Source organism: Diospyros lotus, chromosome 3 (genome assembly GCF_014633365.1).
Source record: "Diospyros lotus cultivar Yz01 chromosome 3, ASM1463336v1, whole genome shotgun sequence".
Lineage (NCBI taxonomy): Eukaryota > Viridiplantae > Streptophyta > Magnoliopsida > Ericales > Ebenaceae > Diospyros > Diospyros lotus.
Window position 1 is genome coordinate 34,688,588 of NC_068340.1, and position 22,281 is coordinate 34,710,868.

The 22,281-nt window shown below is 35.3% G+C and overlaps 1 protein-coding gene across 9 annotated transcripts in view; it reads left to right on the plus strand.

Moving 5' to 3' along the window:
- Positions 1 to 22,281, plus strand: part of LOC127797387 (endoribonuclease Dicer homolog 2-like) — a 91,959-nt gene that overhangs the window by 11,551 nt on the left and 58,127 nt on the right. For 6 of the 9 annotated variants that reach the window (XR_008022197.1, XR_008022198.1, XR_008022199.1 and 3 more), the window contains 17 exons: positions 3,210 to 3,350; positions 3,452 to 3,629; positions 3,828 to 3,941; positions 4,243 to 4,377; positions 7,032 to 7,116; positions 7,243 to 7,307; positions 8,969 to 9,109; positions 13,222 to 13,350; positions 13,434 to 13,563; positions 13,678 to 13,777; positions 15,084 to 15,279; positions 15,358 to 15,518; positions 15,850 to 16,101; positions 16,194 to 16,420; positions 16,507 to 16,778; positions 16,922 to 17,355; positions 17,493 to 17,596. Coding sequence is in view for 2 of the 9 variants with exons in the window: in XM_052330244.1 (XP_052186204.1) it covers positions 3,280 to 3,350; positions 3,452 to 3,629; positions 3,828 to 3,941; positions 4,243 to 4,377; positions 7,032 to 7,116; positions 7,243 to 7,307; positions 8,969 to 9,109; positions 13,222 to 13,350; positions 13,434 to 13,563; positions 13,678 to 13,777; positions 15,084 to 15,279; positions 15,358 to 15,518; positions 15,850 to 16,101; positions 16,194 to 16,420; positions 16,507 to 16,778; positions 16,922 to 17,355; positions 17,493 to 17,596 (2,794 nt within the window). In the remaining 7 variants the exon portion in view is untranslated. Of the gene's footprint in view, positions 1 to 200; positions 645 to 2,707; positions 2,999 to 3,209; positions 3,351 to 3,451; positions 3,630 to 3,827; positions 3,942 to 4,242; positions 4,378 to 7,031; positions 7,117 to 7,242; positions 7,308 to 8,968; positions 9,110 to 13,221; positions 13,351 to 13,433; positions 13,564 to 13,677; positions 13,778 to 15,083; positions 15,280 to 15,357; positions 15,519 to 15,849; positions 16,102 to 16,193; positions 16,421 to 16,506; positions 16,779 to 16,921; positions 17,356 to 17,492; positions 17,597 to 22,281 lie in introns of those variants that run through there. The other 3 variants (XR_008022201.1, XR_008022202.1, XR_008022203.1) reach the window with 3 other exon arrangements.

Consider the following 22,281-nt stretch of genomic DNA (forward strand, 5'->3'; position numbering starts at 1 on the left):
ACCATTTTATAGCCTAATTTCATTGTATTGGATGAAGGGTATTTTAGACATTTTAACTACATTGTGTAGCCCAATATGTAAGTCATGATATACCAATAGCATTTTCTGAAAAAGATAGGCTTTGTGGCATAGAGCTGGTCCTGCCTCTCACCTCCAAAATTCTTTATGTTTTTCATGTCTCTTTGCTTAATCCTTTAAAGGCTCTCAATTATGGTGCACGACAACCAACCAGATATTCTTCCCCTTGGGGTCCTCAATTCAAGGACAGTGACTCACAGGGGAAAGGAGAGACTTCGGATTTTAGTACAATGGGAAGGGCTGCCTCTTGAAGAAGCTACCGGGGCAGACTACTTGCAGGTCACAACTCTCCATAATTTAGGGGGAAGTTTGGTCTTGAAAGGGGGCCCTGATGATAGCTAGCTCAAGCTTGCAGCCAGCAATCAGAGAGGAGCAGCAGGGTAGAAGGAACCAGAGGACGAGGGGGTGCCTGCTTGATTGTTGGATTGAGAAGTAGGGGAAGCTGACAATCAAAAGAGGAGATAGAAAAGAGAGTGAAGGCAAGAAGAAGAATCCCCTGAATTCTCCGGAAGCAATTGAGTGATGGCATGGGTTGTAATGAGCAACTGACTAACGGCATAAATTGTTAGAGTGCACGTGTAGCAAATTACTGGATTGCCCTAGTTAGAGAGAGAGAGAGAGAGAGGGGTATAAAACCTGAATTGTAAGAAGGCAATGAGAATTCTCGTTTCTTTTCTCTTATTATTCTCCTCCTGAATTCTTCCATATTGTTCTCTTCTCTTCTTCATTTCTGCTTCCATTCTCCATTTCCTAAGAACCTGAGGGGATCACTGCCAATCAGTGAGACCTAGTATCAGTTCCCCTACCTTTTCTTCGAACCAGAATTATTTTTTCTTCACATGCTGTATTATGCACAGTACAATGCTTGCGTTTGATAGGTGAAAAGGAAATTAATGCATACATTTGTTCAAGTGAACCTGAACCCATTTTTGTGTGTCCCGTTCTATTTTATGGCGACTATGTGGAATAAGTGTAAAAATGAACCTTAGCAATGCGAGAGATTTGACCTCTTATGGTGTGTTGGAGTGCAGTGGAATAGTTCCTTATTCAAACAAATGAACGACTTATTGTTAAGCTTTAGATTTAGTTTATGATTAAGAAATGCATCTGTATATGGTAAAATGAAAATTTGCTTTGATAAATATATGATTCAAGATGAGAGAGATCACCTTAACAGGATTTTGTTGTTGTGTTTTTTTTTTAATCACATTTATAAGGATATGGGATACTTTTTTTTGACTTATTTACTATTTATTTATTTTGTTAGGGGATATTTGTTAATCAAGATAAGAGGGAGAAAATGTTAGATATAGGAAGCATTTCGGATGTTTGGTATTTTCAACGTGTTTGTTAACCTTATCTGACTATTTTCGGAAAAGACCTCACATGACCTCTTATCTCTCCCTTTCAAGATAAATTTATCCGACCTCTCCCCTCGGACAAATTTATCTTGCTCTTTTAAGATAAGGCTAAATTACTTATTTGCCCCTTGTAAGATAATTAATGTCATTTAGTGCATTTTAAAGATTTAAATTTATTAAAAAATCTTATTTATTTAACTCTTATAATTAATATTTTTTAATATATTTTTAAATTATTATATGTTTTGACAATTTTTAAAATTTAAATGACATTATTCATTTCATTGATTTTTAAAATTTAAATTTCGCTCTCTCTCTATATTTTATTTAACTCTTTTCAACTCTTTTTAAATTTATTTTTGAACACGAATTTAAAAAATAAAATATTATTTTTAATTTTAATTTTAATTTTTTTGACAATTCATATTAATCATAAAATACTATTTTAATCATAAATTTGATAATAGGGATATTTTGGTAAAAAAATCATTATCTTGGTGCTTATCATATGTATTAACAAACACATGGAAAGAAAAAATATAATTATCAGTGGATTCTAAAAAATTTAACAAACAGTCTGATAAAAATCTTGAAATATTTCTCGGTCTTATCTTGATCATTCCATATCTTGATCCAGAAAGCATCACAATCTTATCTTGATACCACTTTATCTTGCTCATTTTAACAAATGTCCCCTTAAAGTAATGAAATTGAGATAAGCAAGATGGATGAAAGATAAGATTTTTACTTTTTATACTATATAAGAGCATTGTTGTCGATTAGTTATTTTTTTATATCATTTTATCAAAATTTAGACACACCAAACCTAACAATAAAATAAAATATAAATGATCATTCTATTTTATTCTTATTTTTGTTATTCTCAAAATCATTCGGCTCAACCAAACTATTATGTTCACGAGGCTACAAAATAAAATGAAAGAAACTGAAACATTTACCAAATGGATCAAGATTTTTATTTGTTTCCAAATTTTTTAAAAACATTTAATTTTATTAATTTACCTTATAATATTTGGAATATGTTGCAATATTATGTTTTTATTAAAGCCACGTGCTCTCATTTAAGAGACTGTGTGTTTAAATTAGCAACACAAGTTATTATCAAAATACCACTTACATTTCACCACCCTTAGTTTTCACTTACATTTCACCACCCTTTGTGTGCTCGCTCGAGTTATCAGCAAAAAGCCTTTTTCTTTGACGTCGCCAATGGCTCTATAAAGCCTTAAATTCAGTCTTGGTTTGACAAATTTTGGGTCGAGGCAGACGCCTTTGCACACGGCGCATTAGCTGGCAACCAAGGTGGTATTTGGATAAATATTTTCAGACAGGAGCCTTTAAACCGCTTTCCTTGCAGGCTGTTGTCCGAGTAACGGACGCTCTCTGGCGTCTCTCTGTGCGTGTATATATAGCAATGTCTGGATTTTGGGTTTGCGTTTTAGATACAGAAAGCGGTGCTTGTGCTTGCAATAATCGTTGTATTTCGGTCCTAGTACGTGCTCTTACTGACACCTGGCCAAAGCTTTTGATTACTCTTGGTGAGTTTCTCCATTTGCCCCTTCCATCCCTCTCAATTTCTCTCGCTGCCTGTGGAAAATGCGTTGATTTTGGGTATTGGGTTAATCGATCTAGTGCAATTTGGGTTTTTCTTGACATGCGATCCCTTGATGCTTTATCAGTGCTTTCGTTTTGTGCGGAAACTAAATAAATTTCGTTCAAAGCCGAGCTGATGTTAGTTTGTGTTCACAGCCACAGGAGTTCTTTCAAGAGAAGAAACCTAGAGAGAAGCGCCAGAAAATAGAAGGAAAGAGAGAAGAAAATGGAGGAAGTTGAATTGGCAACCGGTGGAAGTCAAGAAATATTGCCCGATGCATTGCCTTTTGCTAGAAGGTGATCCTTGGAGTAGTACTGTTTTGAAGAAATTAATGATTGTCCACTAAATTAAATTCTTGGTTTTCCGGCTTTGATCGATGTATCAATCTGTTTTGCAGTTACCAAATGGAAGCACTGGCAAAAGCTATCAAGCAGAACACGATTGTGTACTTGGAAACCGGCTCTGGCAAGACATTGATAGCCATAATGCTTCTTCGCAGCTATGCGTACCATCTGCGAAAGCCTTCACCCTATATTGGGGTTTTCTTGGTGCCTACTGTTGTTTTGGTCGCCCAGGTATGTGAAATGATAATACGTTGTTTGGAGCGTCCTTTTTTCTTGTTTTGGACTGCCCTTTTTATTTATCACGGGTCCTTGATTTAAACCGTTTAAAACATTTTGTCTTTCTACTTGAATGTTGATGCACTACAATATAGAAATACCAAGAATTGTATATATCTGATCGCTGTTATTGTTTGTAAACAATGCTCCTAGCAAGCTGAAGCTGTGGCAATGCACACTGACCTGAAAGTGGGCAAGCATTGGGGAGATATAGGAGTGGACTATTGGGATGACAGAATTTGGAAACAACAACTGGACAATTATGAGGTGTTATTTGGTCGTTTCTTTCCTTGTCCTTTTTATATGGCTCTTGTTGTTTACCTATTTTTCAATCATAATCACCATTTGCAGTTGCTTTATGACTTTTTGTTTGTTTAAGGTTATTATCATATCGATTTTGTAATTAAATTTGTGCTCTGTACAAAATGCTCAATAAATATCATATCATTTTTGTAATTTGTTCTAGTTTGTTTTAGATTGTGAAGTCATACTTTCTATAGTCATTTTGTCAAATTTGGGCTTGTGGCTTGGTCAAGTTTTGTGTTAACATGGTGGCTTTACCTTGCAGGTGTTTGTAATGACACCCACGATCTTGCTGAATGCTTTGAGGCATAGGTTTTTGACATTAGACATGATAAAGGTTCTCATTTTTGATGAATGCCATAATGCTAGAGGAAGACACCCGTATGCTTGCATTATGATGGTGCGTTGATTGCCATTATACTATATTCTTTACTACTATTTGATGCACTGACCTCTGATGAAAATGTGAGATAAAATTAAACTTTCAATGTTCTGTTGGTTTCACTTTGTCTAATACTTGTGGATGGAAAAATATTTATTATCAAACATATCTATGAAAAAATCTATCTTATTAGTTATGAGACTAAAATTCTAAGTTGTATGAATATCCTTTGTAGTTTTTGTATTATGTTGTTATTCCATTAGTCCAATTGGGTCTGCAATGCTCTTATTCCCATATGAGAGTTCTTTCATTGCATTGTTGTATATTTAGTTCCAAGTAGGTTATAGTTCTATTTTTGTTAAGACTAAGCTGATTATACTTCTATTAATATGGTTCACTAATTTTTTAGATGAAACCTTTGATCTATATGATTGCCTTGGCCTAGCTTTACATTGATTTTTAGCCAAGAGGTCCTCAATGTATGAAATGCCTGTCTTAGTGCCTTTTTTTGACCAAGTTTACTTGTGAGCCATTTAATTAATTTTATAGTATAGAAAGTTGAAAGTTTTGCTTGTCTTGTCCTCTTTACAGAGAGGAGTTTACTAGCATGTTTTGTATGCTACATGTCCATTCTGATGCTAGCACTTAAGCATGAACAAGCCACAAACTGGATTAGAGGATCAATTTGATTCATTGGGTAGTGCTTCTTCAAGAGGTAGTTTGATTTTTTCACTAATTTTCTACTTTTCTAAAAAGAATTAACTAAATACCATGATTTTAAGTATAGCCAAAAAAAAAAAAAGACACCGTTTAAAAATTATTACCAATCTACCATGTTTGGGGTCACCTAGGATGCCACGTTGGAGGGAGGGCCAGCATGGGTGGTCTGTAAATGCATAACTGCATGTGCCACAAGCGGTTGTAGCACAAGTGGTTCTTGTTGAACACTTAGAGAAAAATTGTCCAATGGTGTCAGTAATGAAGATGTAGAAGCCACTTGTACCACAAGCGGCTATAGGTAATGACCACTTGTGTTACAAGCAGTTATTATTATCATATCAAACTTGAAGTAGATCATCTGCCATATTATTTTCCTTCGCTACAAAACTCTTTCAATCTTCCAGTTCCATCTACCAAATTATTGAAGTCTTCAATCAAGTACTAAATTCCCACTTTAGCAAATTTTTTAATTCTATTAATCCAATGTTTGCCGATACAAAACAAGAGTAAATTCCAGTCACAGCGACACTCAACATCTTTCCCTCCCGAAATATGGAGAGAACAAGATGTGGGCATGGTGGTGCTGTGATTGGAAATGAGTTTGCTGCTGAAAAACAAGATGATCTCCCAGGCCCTACAAGCTGTCGGGGTTCACCTTGTATTTTTGGTAGTGCAAATTACCATGCTGCCTGTTTCACCGACCTCCATTGTGCAAGGCCATTGTGGGTCTTCAGGGGGAAGGCTTGGCCTTGACATGAGCAGATGATAGCTGCTGGTAGTGGGTATATGTTTCAACAGTAATAACTGCTCATAACAAAAGCAGTTATTAACTATGGCCACTTTTGATACAAGCAGATCTACATCTTCATTAATAACACCAACACTTGGACATTTTTGTCTAAGGGTTTTGCCAGAACTGCTTGTGGAATAGGTGGTTATGCAGTTACTGAGTAGCCATGCTAGCCTTCCTTCTAGCGTGGCATTTCTCGTGGCCCAAAGGTGGTAGATTGGTAATCATTTTGGAAAGGGGTGGCATTTAGTCAATTTTTTATGCATTTGAAGAGTCTTAAACTCTTTGCTCTTTGGGCTGGTTTAGTTCTTCTTGTTTTTATGTCCTCTCATTAGGCGTTTTCCTTAGTTTTTAGATTTCCTCCAATTGACTGTTGACGTGACTGTCTACCGTTGCAATCGATGCAACTTACATTTTGCTCGACAGTTGACCCTTCATCCTCGCTGTTTTGGGAAATTGACCTCACATACAACCGCCTCTGTCCTCCATCAACCTCTTACCATTATGGTTTGAACAAGTAACCCTCAGTTAAGTTTCTGACAACTCATCTTTTGCCATTCTCCCCATCTCCTGGACCATCCCCTGGTTGACCCAACAGTTGACTATTGGTGATCCACAGATGCAACTATTTGGGACATTATTCTAGGTGTAAATATAGGAACTAACACTCTCTGTTTATTTCGTTGTTTTCTCCTTTGGTCACCGCCGGTTACAATATATTAATCCAACCTGTTCTTTTCCTTTGCATTTTTTCCTTTGTATTGTTAAAATGCTTGTTAATATATGGTTTTCTAAGTTATTTACTGTAGGAATGAGTGTTTGTCTTAATAGATACTTCTTTGTTTACACAATACATTTTTCAATGAGTTTGTGTTCCATTTATTTTGTGGTATTTGTAACTCGTTAGATTCCAATGCATTTGCAGGAGTTCTACTTCTGCCAGTTGCAATATATTAACTCCAAGCTGTTTTTTTTTTCTTTGCATTTTCTGCTTCATATTTATAAAATCAATTTAATGTATGGTTGTCTAGATTTGTTAGTGTAGCAATGAGTACTTGTATTAATTGATACTTCTTTCTTTTGGCCTATAGTTTTTTTAAACTAGTTCTGTCCTGTGTATTTTGTTTTATTTGTAACTTGTTACATTCCAATGCATTTGTAGGAGTTCTATCACCGTCAGTTACAATATAATAATTCCAAGCTACCTAGGATATTTGGAATGACTGCTTCCCCTGTAAAGGCAAAAGGTATGAGATTTAGAGCCTGAATTTTATATTGACTTTAATGTTCAGTAAGCGGTTGTTAATGTCATCCTTTTCTTTTTGTTACTTACTTGTTTAGTAAGGACAAGGTTATAACTGTTTTTGATCCAGGGTCAAGCTGGGCATCTACCTACCGGAATCAGATTCTTGAGCTTGAGAATCTTATGAACTCAAAGGTTTCTTTTAAATGTCTTGATTTAGTTTTCTCTATTTTTTTTTCTGATGTCGTCTTTATGTCACGCTGTTAGTCATTTAGCTTTTATCCTGTCTATAGAAGGTTGGCTTTTGATTCTATAACATTTTGATTTCAGTTTGTTGCACTCTATTGAAATTCTCCTCCTATAATTATGAGTATTCATTGATTTATATTTTTTCTTTCTTTGTATTTGTCACTTGTTGACTGATAAATGGTTGGATAATTGATAACTACTATAGTGATGAATTCTGAAGCTCAATTAACTTGAGTGGCCAGTCTTGTCGTAATTGCCTTTTCCTTTATTCCTTTTGTCACCATTTGGTATAAAATACAGGAGCTTGTAAATCAGATTTGATGTGTCCATTCTCAATTTTCAATGTTGCCTACAATCAGTTTAAAGAATATATATGATTTGCTTTTGGGAGCTCAAAGAAACAACTGCTTTTTTTGCTTGATACATATATTATATATATGTATTTATGTATTTTTGGAAATTACTTTCAGTGGGTTATGCAATCATGCTGATAAATAATATGGTGTTCTTAACATTACTTTTATGTTAATACGATGTTTTGGTTTTTGCATTGTTCTTTGCTTTTTAAGTTTTCTGAATTGGGAGTTTTTTTAAGAAATCTATTAGTTGTAGCATTTTGTATTGAACATATATGTTGCTTCTATGGCATGGTAATTTAAGAGTTTTGTTCATAGTTGTTAAATCGAGATTCAAATCGTGAATCGTATGTATTCATTTTGCTAATCGATAATTGGGAATCTAATAGAAGATTCAACATTCCTTTTTTCAAACCAATAAATAATATAAAATCCAAGTGTAAAATCTCATATTACTCAACGAAAAACTAATAAATATTCATATGAAATATCTAATATCTCAAAAGTATAGTTTTCTAAACAATTAGGGCTTCAAAGAAAATGGCTTGCAAAACATTGCAATTAAACTGTTACTAGCCTTTTCATTTCAACATTTTGGTTATATTCTTTCTGCTTTTGCTCATTAAATATAAATTTTTAATCTTAGGCCACTATATATAATTATATTATTTTGCAAATAACAGATGAATACATGTGTCATATATGTAGGGTTTACCTAGGGTTTCAATAGGAAATTAGAAGAATCCGAGGGAAATGGAATAGAAGGAAGGGGGAAAAACCAGAAGAAAGGAGGGAGATATCAGAAGAATAGGGGAAGACATTCTGACAGAACAGTGAAGGAGGGAGAGATTAGAGAGAAATGAGAGGGAAATCAAGAGAGAATTTCTAGAGGGAAATGACTGAATTCAATTATCAATTCCAAAACATGGATTCTCTAACTACACTAGCCTATGTATAGGCTTTACAAATGAAGGTACTAACAGCTACAACATAAGAGTACAACTAAAGAGAACTACATACAATGCATATTACTAATCTATCCCTTGGGGACCTTGGGGTTGTGACAACATGATGTTGCCATTTAAAGTCTTCTTTGTGTTGAGAATCAAGTTTTTACTTCTAAACCTTCTATCTGTTTGTCTGAAGTGTGGAACTAACCTTGGGTTGTTATTTGATCATTTTCTATAGAAGTACGAGGCAATAAAATCTGTATAAATAGTTCATGATCCCAATATATGTTCTTATGTGAAGGTTTATACAACTGTTGATGAAAATGTGTTGGCTGAATACATTCCTTTTTCAACTCCAAAGCTGAAGTTCTACGATTCCTGGGATATCCCTTATGCATTATTTGAATGTTTATCAAATGATTTGAAGAATTTAAAGGAGAAGGTTTGTATTTCTCTTCAATCCAATATGTTATTTTTCATAAATATATAGGACCATATTTCTGTTGCATAATCCATGGAGGTAGATTTACTTGAATTTGCCCATATGTTTTTATTTATTATGATGATATTGATCTTGGATACTGTTTTCAAATTGTTGGCTTTGAAATCTGATTTTGGGGTTTGTGGCACAGCAAGAAGGATAAAAGTGTCTTGAAATAGGAGGTGAAAACTAGCGAGCTCATATTATTGGGTTGGGTCTTGCAAGAGGAATAATCATTTGATAAAGGATTATTCTTTAGATATGACTATTGGTTTCTTGATTCCTATAATGATTATTATCAGTGTTATAAAGATGAACTCTATTAAAATAAAATAACTTGTCGATGCATTGTAATGCTTATAACTGGACTTCATATAACATGCTATAGCCAACTCCATTATTAACATGATATAACCATGTGCATGCTACCAAATAGAGTTCCTAATTAGTTAAAGCTCATAAATAGCATTATTTCTCCATTTTAAATACTGAAAATCTCAGAGTAAGTTGCTCAAAATGCTATACATATTGCAATACAATATTTATATGCATTTGTGCATGTTCTTTTGCTCTCCCTGTATTTCCTTTTGTGGAGGGTGTGTAACAGCTTGTAATACAATCCCATAATTATGGATATTTACTTATGTGTGATTTGTGGATAATTGGGATGATGAAATATAATTACACAATGGATGGTGGAAATTTGCCTAACTGAGGCTTGGAACCTTGATAGTTGAGCAAGTATCCAACTAGGAGATCAACTACAGGCATGCAGGCAGCATAGTCAGGCAAATGGCCTACTGGAGGGATCAACTACAACTTACTGGGCTTGTTGTTGACTATGGCTTTGACTATGCTTGATAGCTTGGCCAACATGGACTTATAGAAGAGTGGTTGGCTAGGGATCGACTACAGGGACTTGATTAGATTGGCATGATGCATATAGGCGAATTGTAGTTGACTTGCAGGAAGACAGAATGCCAGTTTGGTTGACTATGGAGATCATAATCTATTATGAATGTGCCTGCTGTTGTTGTCAAGAAGTTTTGCGCAACTTTAGGTGAATTGAAATTTGAGGTCCATTTTGAGTATTTTGCAATGGGCATTAAACTCGTACTTTTAGTATGATAACAGCCTCATGAGGAAGCCTGAAAAATTGGTGATTGGCATTTATTTAAAAGATTAAGAGACCTTGAGGATGCCTTGGAAGTCCAATGTGTTGTTGAATTACACCCAAGTGCTGTAGGGGTATTCTTGAAATTTTTAAGTATTTCCCAGAACAGTGCCTAAAATACCAAACGCTGTAATGTTACTTTACCAGGATTTTAATTTGTGCTTTCCTGTGCATACCAGACATAGCAATCTTACTTTCTTAGTAACAACATTCCCATTAATGACATTCCCAAAAATATGATTGCTGGGAAAGTAAAAGGTGTAAAGGCACCAAACATCACCTAAGAGTAAGTTGATCAAGTAATCAATCAAAGTTGTCCAGTGTATATGCCAATGACCATGTGCCTGGGGAACTGTGGGATTTCCCAACTATAATTTCTGCTGTGTAATTATCAGGTTAATTAAAGATAATCGGTTATGGGTAGAGGTATTATAGATTTTAAACCTTTATTTTCAATAATTGATGGTGAGGCTCTTACAAGATGAAGGTGGGCTTTGGTTTCAAACCCTAGTTTGAATGAGTCAAGTCTGCAATGGTAAAGTGGCTTGGACAATCCATGTGGCAAGGGTGATAGTTGTGTTGGATCTTCTTTTGATCGTGAACCTTGTTTGATTACCTCAGAACCTTCAACCATTGAGCTAATAGCTCATTCCTACTCTCTTGTTTGTGCTAGATTTATGCCAGATAATGAATGCTATATAGCTGTTGTTAGTTCTGTTGGTGCACAGTCTAAGACATCCCAAATAATGCAGACAACCTAGAAGGCTAAAAATTGCAGATTTATAGGATGATATAGGATAAAATTTGAAGGTTATTCATCCTTTTTCTTTGTGGATCTTCAGGATATACATTAAGAGATGTTTTCTTCTATTAAGTCAAATTGTAAAGACATGTTCTATTAACAGATCTTTGGGATATATAACATGGCCTTTGTATTTACAAATTCCTTGTTTGTAGTCAAGATGCTATGTTGATGCAAAACATGCTCTTTAAATAGCCAGCTCATTTACCCAGAACTTTGTTGTTTGACTTTCTTTTCCCATCTTTCCTCTTTTAATTGCTATTTTTCCAAGATTGTTTTTGGGTACGTGTGTAGCATTTGGACATGCATATTTTGTTGCTGGTGCAAGAAACGATTGCCACTCTTACTCCATTATCCAGCATTGGCTCAAAAAAGACAAAGCTTGAGCGAGTAATGCATTCTTTTCCACATACCCTGGCATTTATGCAATATCTTTTGATGTTTCTTGCGAGATATCAATTTTTTCTCAGCAAATTGTTGGATTCCATTTATGTGCAGACTGATTGTCCATGATAGGTTTTAGGCTGCAAAGAAATAGCCATGTGTTGGAAACATAGTTACCACGTTCCCCCAACCCCTTGGGAACCATATTCCAGTTGGGTGGAACCAAAAGAGGTCGACAGGGGAGCCAACCGTAAACTTTCTCAACCAAATACTTTTCTAGTACTTTGATGTGGGATACATGAAGTACTATTAACTCAAAACTAAAGCACGAACAAAACGGAGTCTTAATTCAACCTTCAATGATATGTTAAGAAAATCAGCACCATTTAAAATCTTACTTTGAAGATTTAAATGAGATAATTATGGAACTAAAAATAAAGAAAGAAAGTATTCAAGTCCTCATTATACCTGCAAATTTTCAGTGCATAAATTTCAGATATATACTTTTTGTAACTAAGAAAATTAGGTAAAAAAGAGACCTAACAAAGGAAAAAAGAAAAAGGAAGCAAATCTTTTGGATAAAACATATTCATTTCATAAAGATAGGGAAGGTTCACTCATTTACATAATAGTCTAAGATGATAACATGATATAGCCTAAATAAGGAATGCATGATTATAAAGCTTGTGCATATATATTTGGACTAGAAAATAAACACTTCAAACCAAAAATATTAATATATATGTATATATATATATATATTACAGTGATAGTAAGCCAGTCTTATCGCAAGGATATAGAGTATATATTAAAGTAGTTTGGCAGAACTTAGGGGGGCCACTACCCCTGCCAGCCCCCCTTGCTTCCACCACTGGTGCCAGTTCCCATTCTCCAAAAAGTGGTGCTTTGACGTCTTGGAACACCATGGTATGTGTTCCAGTTCTCCTAGATTGGATAACTGGAAAAATGGAAATATATAGCACTTAGGTATGTATTTGGCAGGCAATACATTTAGTTATAATGGAAAAATGTAAGTATTATTTAGTGGAACAACATCAAATATATAACTTAATTATATTCAGTTATTATAATGGAAAAGAAATTATTTTATGGAGAAAAGGGGATAAGCCTAAAATTAAGGAGTAAATGAAGAAAGACAAATTAGAAATTAAATATGAGAAGACAACTCAAATCCCCCCAAAAAGAAAGACAAAACCCAAAATGTTTTCAAAAGTAGTTTTTGAATATATATATATATATATATTATGTTTTGGAGGCGTTCCACTTTGGTGAACCGTAGAAGCCTAACCCCCTACCACATTCTGAGAAAAGGCATACCACATGCCTGTACTGTGTTACATGTTTCAAGCATTCCATGAACCAGGCAACTATGGTTGGAAATATATAGTACCATATGTTAATTATTCATGCAAACATGGATACATATAGTATATTGCTATACTTGAATCTTTTATGACCATAATCTTTTACTTTATAGTTGTACTTGTGGTGAAACTGGATGTGGGCCACGTGGCTAGATCTATACAGTTATATCTTTTGCCTTTGCAAGGACGTTCATGTACATAGTTGTCATGTGTTTATGTATGATTTGAACGTGGCTAGATCTATACTGCTTCTCTTCGTTTGTTTATATATATATTTTTTTTCCTTCTATTCTTTTGAGTATTTGACTTCACATGCATCTTTTATCAGCATGAGTCTGCCCTACGAGAATCAAACATGGAAAAGTCTGCAGCAGATTCTGCTAGGGGAAGATTATCAAAGCTGGTCTCAACCTTTTTGTTTTGTTTGACTGAGCTGGGTGTTTGGTTGGCTCTGAAGGCATGTATTTGCTCTGTTCTGATTGCTTGATTTGTCACTAAAATGGTACATTAAACATCAGAAACTTCCATGTTTTGTAACAGGCTACAGAATCTTTGTCATGTTATGGAACTCACATCTGCTTGTTGGAGAAACTGGATGTGCATGGTGAGAGCATTGTTAGGGATTTTAGCTTGGATGTATTTAAGGTTTTCTCTGCTTATATACCATCCGGTAATTTCTGTAACTCTTACTGACATAATGTTTCTACAATTCTTCTTCAAATCTCTGAATTCCTGTTGCTTGCTTATTCATTCTTTCCCTTTCTTCTTTTTGTGGTACATATAGGTCAAGGGTGGTCTATTGGTGATGACTTAAATGCTGATAAGGTTGCTGGATATCTATCTTCAAAAGTCGTCTCCCTCATTGAATCTCTTCTTGATTACAGGTATCCTGTCGCTTTTGCACTTGGTATGATACAATGTATCCTGGATTCTAGGGTGAGCTGAATGAACTCAGATCACAAGCTGAAAAGTGCATAAATCTGAATTTTGTTTGGGAAACTACAATTTCCAGTGTGGAAGCATCTAATGTTTTGTAATGATAGATTTGTTGCTGTTATGATTTATGATTAATTGTGTAGTAGTTTGTATTGCGGTTGTTATTGCCGAGTGTATGTGTGAGGCGGTGCCTCTCTTATTGTTCAGTGAACTGCATATATAAGCAGCTCACGGTCTCTCTTGTAAGTGGTTAATTCATTCGATCATTTTAGTAAAGTGCTTCAGGTTATTTTTCTCTCTTCTTGTTCTTCTTCATTTGTGCCCTAGGGCTTTGTTACATCCAACATGTAAAGATTTGAGTTCCATGAGCTATGGAATCATCAATGTTGAGAGTAAAAATGATAATATAAAAGATAAAAAGTTAACACTCTATCTAATTGCTTAAGCTTTTAGATTAGATGGTGGCTAATAATTCAACATGGTATTAAAGCAAGCAAAGGTGTTGATCCAATGTTGAAATAGTTGCACATGTTTGGACCAGTTATGAGGGGGTGTGTTGAGAGTAAAAACGATAATATAAAAGATAAAAAGTTTACCCTCTGCTAACAACTTAATCTTTAGATTAGATGATGGTTAACAATTCGATAGTTAGAAACCAAAATAAAACAAAATCTTTTGTATTTTTCACTTCAAAACTTCTCACAGTTCTCTATCACTCACAGTAAATTCTGTGACTTGGTAGAATCAAATGTTTCTTGGTTCTCTAATTTTTCCAGACCTTAACATATATTAGTTGCCCCTTATGGTGGGTTTATTCTGGGTTTGTTCATGTATGATATTAAGGCAAGAAGATATTTTGGTTGCATGCACAAATATATAAATAAATACCTGTTTGTTTTTTTATGTACTTATCTTGAATTTTGGAATCTGCTGTTTTGGCTGGGTCATCTTGAGTTGCATTTATGTGTGGGGGGATGTTTAACCATTCTTTGTAGCCACATTGGAAGATGTTGCAGGTGAAAGTTGGAGTTGGTCTGATTCCTATTGGGAAAATAAAGTTGTAAATAATTAGAAGGATTTTATTTTCATGATAACTGACAAACATTTCTTGTTTAAATACTAAGCTTTCCTTGCTAAATGATTTGTGACTTCTGAAAACTCTTCTATTTCAGAAATATGAGTCTGTAGGTGAAATCATATGCCAACATTTATTTAGAAGTTGTCATGAGGTTTCTTGTGTGTTGTTCCATGCAGGGATTTGAAGGATCTACGATGTATAGTTTTTGTAGAAAGGGTTATTACAGCTGTTGTTCTTCAAATTCTGTTGAGTGAATTGCTGCCAAAACTGACTGGCTGGAAGACGAAATTTATTGCGGGAAATCACTCTGGTTTGCAGTTGCAGAGTAGAAATATACAAAACGAAATTGTTGAAGAGTTTCGTAAGGGCATGGTAGGTTCTAGTTCATCCAAATGATATGCTCTGTATGTCACCAGTTAAAAATGCTTATATGCTGCGTGTTATTTGCAGGTGAACATCATTGTTGCAACTTCTATTCTTGAAGAGGGTTTGGATGTCCAAAGCTGCAATCTTGTTATTAGATTTGATCCTTCAACTACAGTTTGCAGTTTTATTCAGTCTCGAGGTCGTGCCCGAATGCCGAACTCTGATTTTTTGTTGATGGTGAGGAGGTATGCACTAATTTCCTGTATTACCTATAAAAACATCATATTATGTCCCTAAGGGTCATGGTCTTGTGCTTCCACCTCTAGTCTTTTAAAAACTCTGCAAATGTTTAAATAATTGCCTCATGTCTTCAGTTTTATGGCCTCCTATGATGTTGGAATCTCAGATGCATAGAGATTGCTAAATGGATTAGAAAAAAGAAATCAGATCAGGCACAAAAAATGACCTCTACTTAATCTTATCTATAGAAGTCACTCTGACTGCATAGTATTTGTAAAGATTTCACTGGTGAAGTAGCTATTGATCATTTTTCTCTCCTTTTGGTTGAATTGGTAGTGGGGATAATGCTACACTTAATCAAATGAAGAACTATCTTGCCAGTGGAGACATCATGAGGGAGGAATCACTGCGCCATTCTCACCTTCCCTGTGAACCTCTTGACAGTGAATTGTTAAATGAGGCTTTTTATTGTGTCAAAAGTACAGGAGCAGTGGTAACTCTGAGTTCTAGTGTGGCCTTGCTGCATTTCTATTGTTCGCGGCTACCTTCTGATGGGTTTGTTCAAGGCTTTGTTTTCCATGGTTTAAAGTACTCTAGTTTGTTTATTTTCATTGTGCTATTTTGAACTTATTTGTAGTGTGCTGCCATGAACTTTTATATTCTTTGCTTCCTTATTGCAGGTATTTTAAACCCTCTCCTTTGTGTGAAATAGATAAGAATTCACAACTTTGCACATTGACATTCCCTAAAGGTTGCAACTTACAACCTGTTAGTGTGAAAGGCAATGTCAAAACTCTGAAGCAACTTGCATGCTTAGAGGCATGCAAACAACTTCATCTGAGTGGTGCATTAACTGATAATTTAGTGCCAGATATTGTTGTGGAAGAAGCTGATGCACAGGAATTGGGTAATATATAATATTCAAGTTCTTATTTCTACTTTTATATTATGTCTCTTTTTTTATTCTTCATTAAGAATATTTTTCTGTATTAGGTTGTGAACCATATGTTGATGATCAAGCTAACTACTTCCCGCCTGAGTTGGTTGGTCATCACGAAAACAATTCTACAAGGTTATTCCATTGCTACTTGATTGAGATGCAAAGGAACTTTGAGTATAATGTCCCACTTCATCATATTGTACTCGGTGTCATGACTAAGCTTGAGATTGATGATGAAAAGATTGCTTTTGATTTGGAAGTGGATAAGGGCAACTTGTCTGTGTGGGCAAACTATGTTGGAGTAATGAGCCTTAGTTCTGAAGAGGTATCATACGCATTTTATGTTCTGAACTATTTTTTTGCTTTATATTGTCAATTAGGTAAGTTGTTCACGACTCTCTATTAGATAATTAATCTGTATGAAGAAATATTTGGATAGATTATTTTTTGATCAATTTTTCTCAACAGGTGCTTCTGTGCCAAACATTTCAGATCTCTCTTTTCAGAGTTCTATTTGATCACAATTTGACTAAGTTGGCAGAGGTTCTGAGTGCATTTAATTCAAGGAAAGATTATTCAATTGACTATCTCTTGCTCCCCTGTAGTGGCCCATCTCAAAATCCATTGATTGTCGATTGGAAATGCGTTAGTTCTGTGATTTTTCCTTATGAAAAACTCAGGGATCATAATACAAGTTGTTGCCCTCCCAAGAGTTATGGCCGCCTTGTGCATGCTAAGAATGATTTGGTGTGCAGCTGCATGTTTGAAAATTCCTTGGTATACACACCTCATAATGGTTATATTTATTGTATCTCTGGAACTTCAGATAATTTGGATGGGAACTCGCTGCTGAGGGAAAGGAGTGGAGAAGCCATTACTTACAAACAATATTATAAATCGCGGTTTGTGAAAACTATTCATTTTAATATTTCTGTTGTTAATTGATGTGATGGTCTTCATTATTTTTTGTGAATCAAGTGATTGATATTTGGTTACATGAACAGAAAAGGCAGTAACTCTATCCTAATCTTAATCACAGGCACGGAATTGACCTGTGCTTTGAAAGGGAATCACTGCTCATAGGGAAACATATATTTCCTGTGCAAAATTGCCTTAAGAGGCGCAGACAACTCAAAGAGATAGGTTTGATTTCTTACTTGCTTTACCCTATGTGTTTTGTACTCACTGCATGCAACTCTGTGTCTACCCATTGAATCTATCTCATCATGGTTGCTATGAATAAGATTTCATAAGAAGGAAAGATTGGGATCTTGTTCATGACCTAATATTTTGCATTATTTGCACCAACTCGTCAGACTGAAATTGCCATTCACAGTCAAAAGAATTGTTATCATTTCTTAAATGGAAAGAAAATTTGCTTGGACAAGACTATAGGCTAATTATTAGAATTTAACACTCTTTGTTGTAACTATTTGCTCTTTAATGTTGCAAAGATTCCTAACACAATAAAATAGTATTATGGGCACTGTCTTAGTTTCCCAAGACAAGTAAAGATTAGTATGAAATGTTGAGAATATTACTTTTTGTTCATAAATATTGAAATGGGGTGGAAAAAGAAAAGATTGTATATGTTGTGTTCAAAAGTAAACTAGTAATCCAATCTATTCTCTAAGGGAAGCATTCCGAAAATATATACAGTTGGTAGATGAAGAATAGAACAGAAAACTAATCTCTAAAATAGGAAATTGCCTAAAGCTAATTTCCTATAATTGAGTCTACTGAAATTAGGAAACAAAGAATGGAAAGAATAAACTAAATCAAATCTCTAACAACTTGTAATATAATCAACCAAAAATATAGTTTCCTAGGAAAGGAAATTTTATCTTCTAACACTTCCCCTCAAGATGGTGAGTGAATGTCTTGCATTCCAATCTTGCCTGTTAATCTCTAACACATGGTGCTGGGAAGTCCTTTTGTGAGAATGTCGACAAGTTGATCACCAGTGGACACAAACAGGGTGCAAATTAGGCCATTATCAAGTTTCTCCTTTATGAAGCATTTATCAACTTCAACATGTTTTGTCCGATCATATTGTACCAGGTTATAAGCAATGTTGATAGCTGACTTATTATCACAGTAGAGCCTCATAGGTTCCTTCCACTTGATTTTTAGATCTTCCAAGATTATCTTGAGCCATAGTAATTCACATATTCCCAGGGCCATTGATCTGAACTTAGCTTCTGCGCTTGATCAGGCTATAACATTATGTTTCTTGCTTCTCCAAGTCACGAGATTACTTCCTAGAAATGTGTAATACACTGATGATGATCTTCTATTGATAATTGACCCTACATAGTTTGCATCAGTATAGGCCTCAAGAGACAACTCTTCCCCTTTCTTAAACAATATTCCTTGGCCCAATGTCCCTTTTAAATATTGCAGAATCTTGTGTACTGCTTTGAAATGTATTTCTTTAGGATTATGCATGAACTAGCTTACCACACTCACGGCATAAGCTATATCTAGCCTCGTATGTGACAAGTAAATAAGCCTTCCAACAAGCCTTTGATAGGACCCTTTATCCACTACACCATATCAGTGTATTTCTATTGGGATATGAAGATCCCTGCTTAGAGTGTGCAACCTCAATACCCAGATAATATTTCAACCTGCCTAGCTCTTTAATCTCAAATTCTTTGACCAATCAACTTTTTAATTTTTCCATTCCTTCCATATCATCTTCAGTCACTATGATATCATTCACATATATGAGCAATGCAATCACTCCCCCTAAGGCTGAATGGTTTACAAATAGAGTATGATCACCTTGACTTTGTTTGTACCCCATACCATGCATTACTTTGGTGAATCGCCCAAACCATGCTCTCGATGACTGCTTCAATCCATATAGAGCCTTTTTCAACCTGCACACCACATCTTCCCCTATCTTTGATTCAAAGCCGAACTGTACTTCCATATAGATTTCCTCCTCAAGGTCTCCATGTAAGAATGCGTTCTTTAAATCAAAGCCAAAGATAATAACACTCTAATAGTGTTCATTTTAGCCATTGGAGCAAATGTCTCAAGATAATCCACTCCATATGTTTGTGTATATCCCTTAGCAACTAATCTTGATTTGTATCTTTCTAATGACCCGTCTGATCTATACTTTACTGTGAATATCTATTTGCTCCCACTAGGTTCTTCCCCTTCGGTAATTTCACCAACTCCCATATTTGATTTTTCTCAAGTGCTTCCATCTCTACCTTCATAACATCCCTCCAGTTCTCATTACCCAATGCTTCTGATAAGGTTTTGGGTATGAGAATTGTGTTTAGGTTGGTGAGGAAGGCTTTGTGTGTAGGAGACACATTTGTATAGGACATGAGCAAGTGTAGGGGATGTTTGGTACAGGTTTTTGTTCATTTTCTGATGGCAATAGGAATATCAAGGTCACTCTGATCGGGTTCAATTACACTAAGATTGGGAATAAGGATTACCTTAGTGGCATCGGGATTAGGACCTTGTTTTGATGATGGAGCCTACATAGGTTGAGTGGCTGGTGTTTTTCTTCTTGAATACACCTGTAGTGGACAAGTCAATGTTGGTGGTTGCTCCCCCTTCATCATTTCCTGTGAGTCACTTTGAATGCATGATTGGGACTCGGATGATGGAATAGGAACCGAAGAATGCCTCAAAGAAGGGAATTCAAGGAGAAAGAAATCTCTATTCTTGTCTTTTAAAGAATGAAGTCTCCTCCTAAAGATAAGGACGATCAAAATTTGAATAATTTTGAACAAAGATGACATCAACAGACACATGAAACTTCTTTGTGGGAGGATGATAACACTTATACCCCTTTTGGGTGGAAGAATAACCAACAAAGATGTATTTGAGAGCACATAAATCAAGTTTGCCCATATGTTAAGTGTGTATATGGATGAAGGATACACAACCAAAGACTTTTGGGACCAAGCCATTGGTGGCATTGAAACTTGGAAAGAATTTTGTGAGGAGTTGTATCAGACTGTGGGAATCTAGGCTTTGCGAGGGTAGTCTGTTTATGAGGTGAGTGGCGTTGTGTTTTTGCATTGAGAATAGTCTAGAAGATTAAGAAGAAATTAGGAGAATGCTCGGGTGATTCAAGCGGCTAAAATAAACTAAGTTAGAGAGACAAACTTATGTAGTATATTACGAGGGGTATATTAGAGAATGTGTTCTCTTTAATAAGTCCTTGTAAATTATCACCCTAATTTGTCTATATGTAGGAGGCATAGGCAGGTAGTTGCGATTATCATTCATGTTTTGTATACGAGTGAAGTGTTGTAATGTGAGAGGAAAGGCTTGTAAAAGGAGAGTTCTTTGTAATCTTATAGAGCATTGTACTCATGTGAAAGAGAAGAGGGTTCTTGTACTGATTCTTTGAAGATTTCATAGTGAATTGATCTCAGGACTAAAGGTTGGATGTAGAATTGTTATTGTAATCCGAACCAGGATAAATCTGCTCCGTCTCTTGTTTGGTTTGCATATCTTTTCCTTATTTCAATTCTATTTTTTTACTTTGTATTTTCTATTTTTGTTATTCTGGGGATCAAACCGTGTGGGTGTGTGGTTGTGTATTGGCACATAGAGAGAATTTCAGCACTCCCAATTCAACAAGTGGATGTCAAAACTACTTCTCCTCAATATTGTTTTGGGACATTTTTTGAAATAGAAGGGCTTTTGTGATAGCTAGGAGATGACCATTTTTTCTTTCGCCCACCCTATTTTGTTGTAGTGTATTAACACAAGAGAACTCATGAATTATGCCTTTTTCTTGAAAGAAGGATGATAAAGACTTGTTGAAATAGTCTGTTGCATTATCATAGCAAAATCTTTTTATTTCGACATCGATTTGGGTTTTGACCATAATATAGTAGACTGGAAAAATTGTGCACACCTCAAATTTGGCTTTAAAAAGTTATAACAAAGTTACACGAGTGTAGTCATCAATAATAGAGACAAACCATCGAGCTCTAAAAAAATTAGGAACAGTTGAGGGACCCCATATGTTGTTGTGAATAATTGTAAATGGAAGAGAACTTCTTTTATTCCTAATGGGAAATGAAATTCTCTTATGTTTTGCAAGTTCACACACATCACAATGGAAATCCTCAAGAGCTAATCCTTTGAACAATAAAGGAAACATTAATTTAAGAACACTAAAAGTGGGATGACAAAGATGAAGATGGTGAAGCTAAAGCTTGTCTTTATTGGACTTGGAGGACTCAACAATGAATGATAGAGGGGAAACTCTCCCTTTATTAACATGTCCACTAGGTTCTTCAAGATAGTAAAGACCACCTCTCTCTCTCTAGCATGTCTAATCATCCTCCTCGTGCCCTATTCCTGAAACTCACAAAAGGTTGAATGAAAAATTACATTGCAATTCGAATCTATGGTGAGTTTTTGGATTGACACAAGATTAGTGAATAGCTTGGGCACATGGAGAACATTTTTTAGGGTGAGTTGACTGTTTATGAGGACATCTCTTTGGCCAACCATAGTTATTATCGAGCCATCTGCAATGGTTTTTTTCCTAGTACTAGGACATGGTGTATAGGAGATAAATCTGTGGGAAGAACAAGTCATATGATATGTGGCTCGTAAGTCAATTATCTAGGCATTTGGAAGGGCTATATCCAAAGCATGAAGGACATGAGAAGAACAAGATATACCTGTAAAGGTGAGAGTGCAAGTACTTGTCCCAATTTTCTTCTCCAATGATCGCAACAAACTTCTTAATTTTTCAATCTCCTCCCTATTGAGCTCCACTGGACTTGACTATTCTTGGGGTCTTCCTTCAGCTAGCTGTTGTATACTAGCCA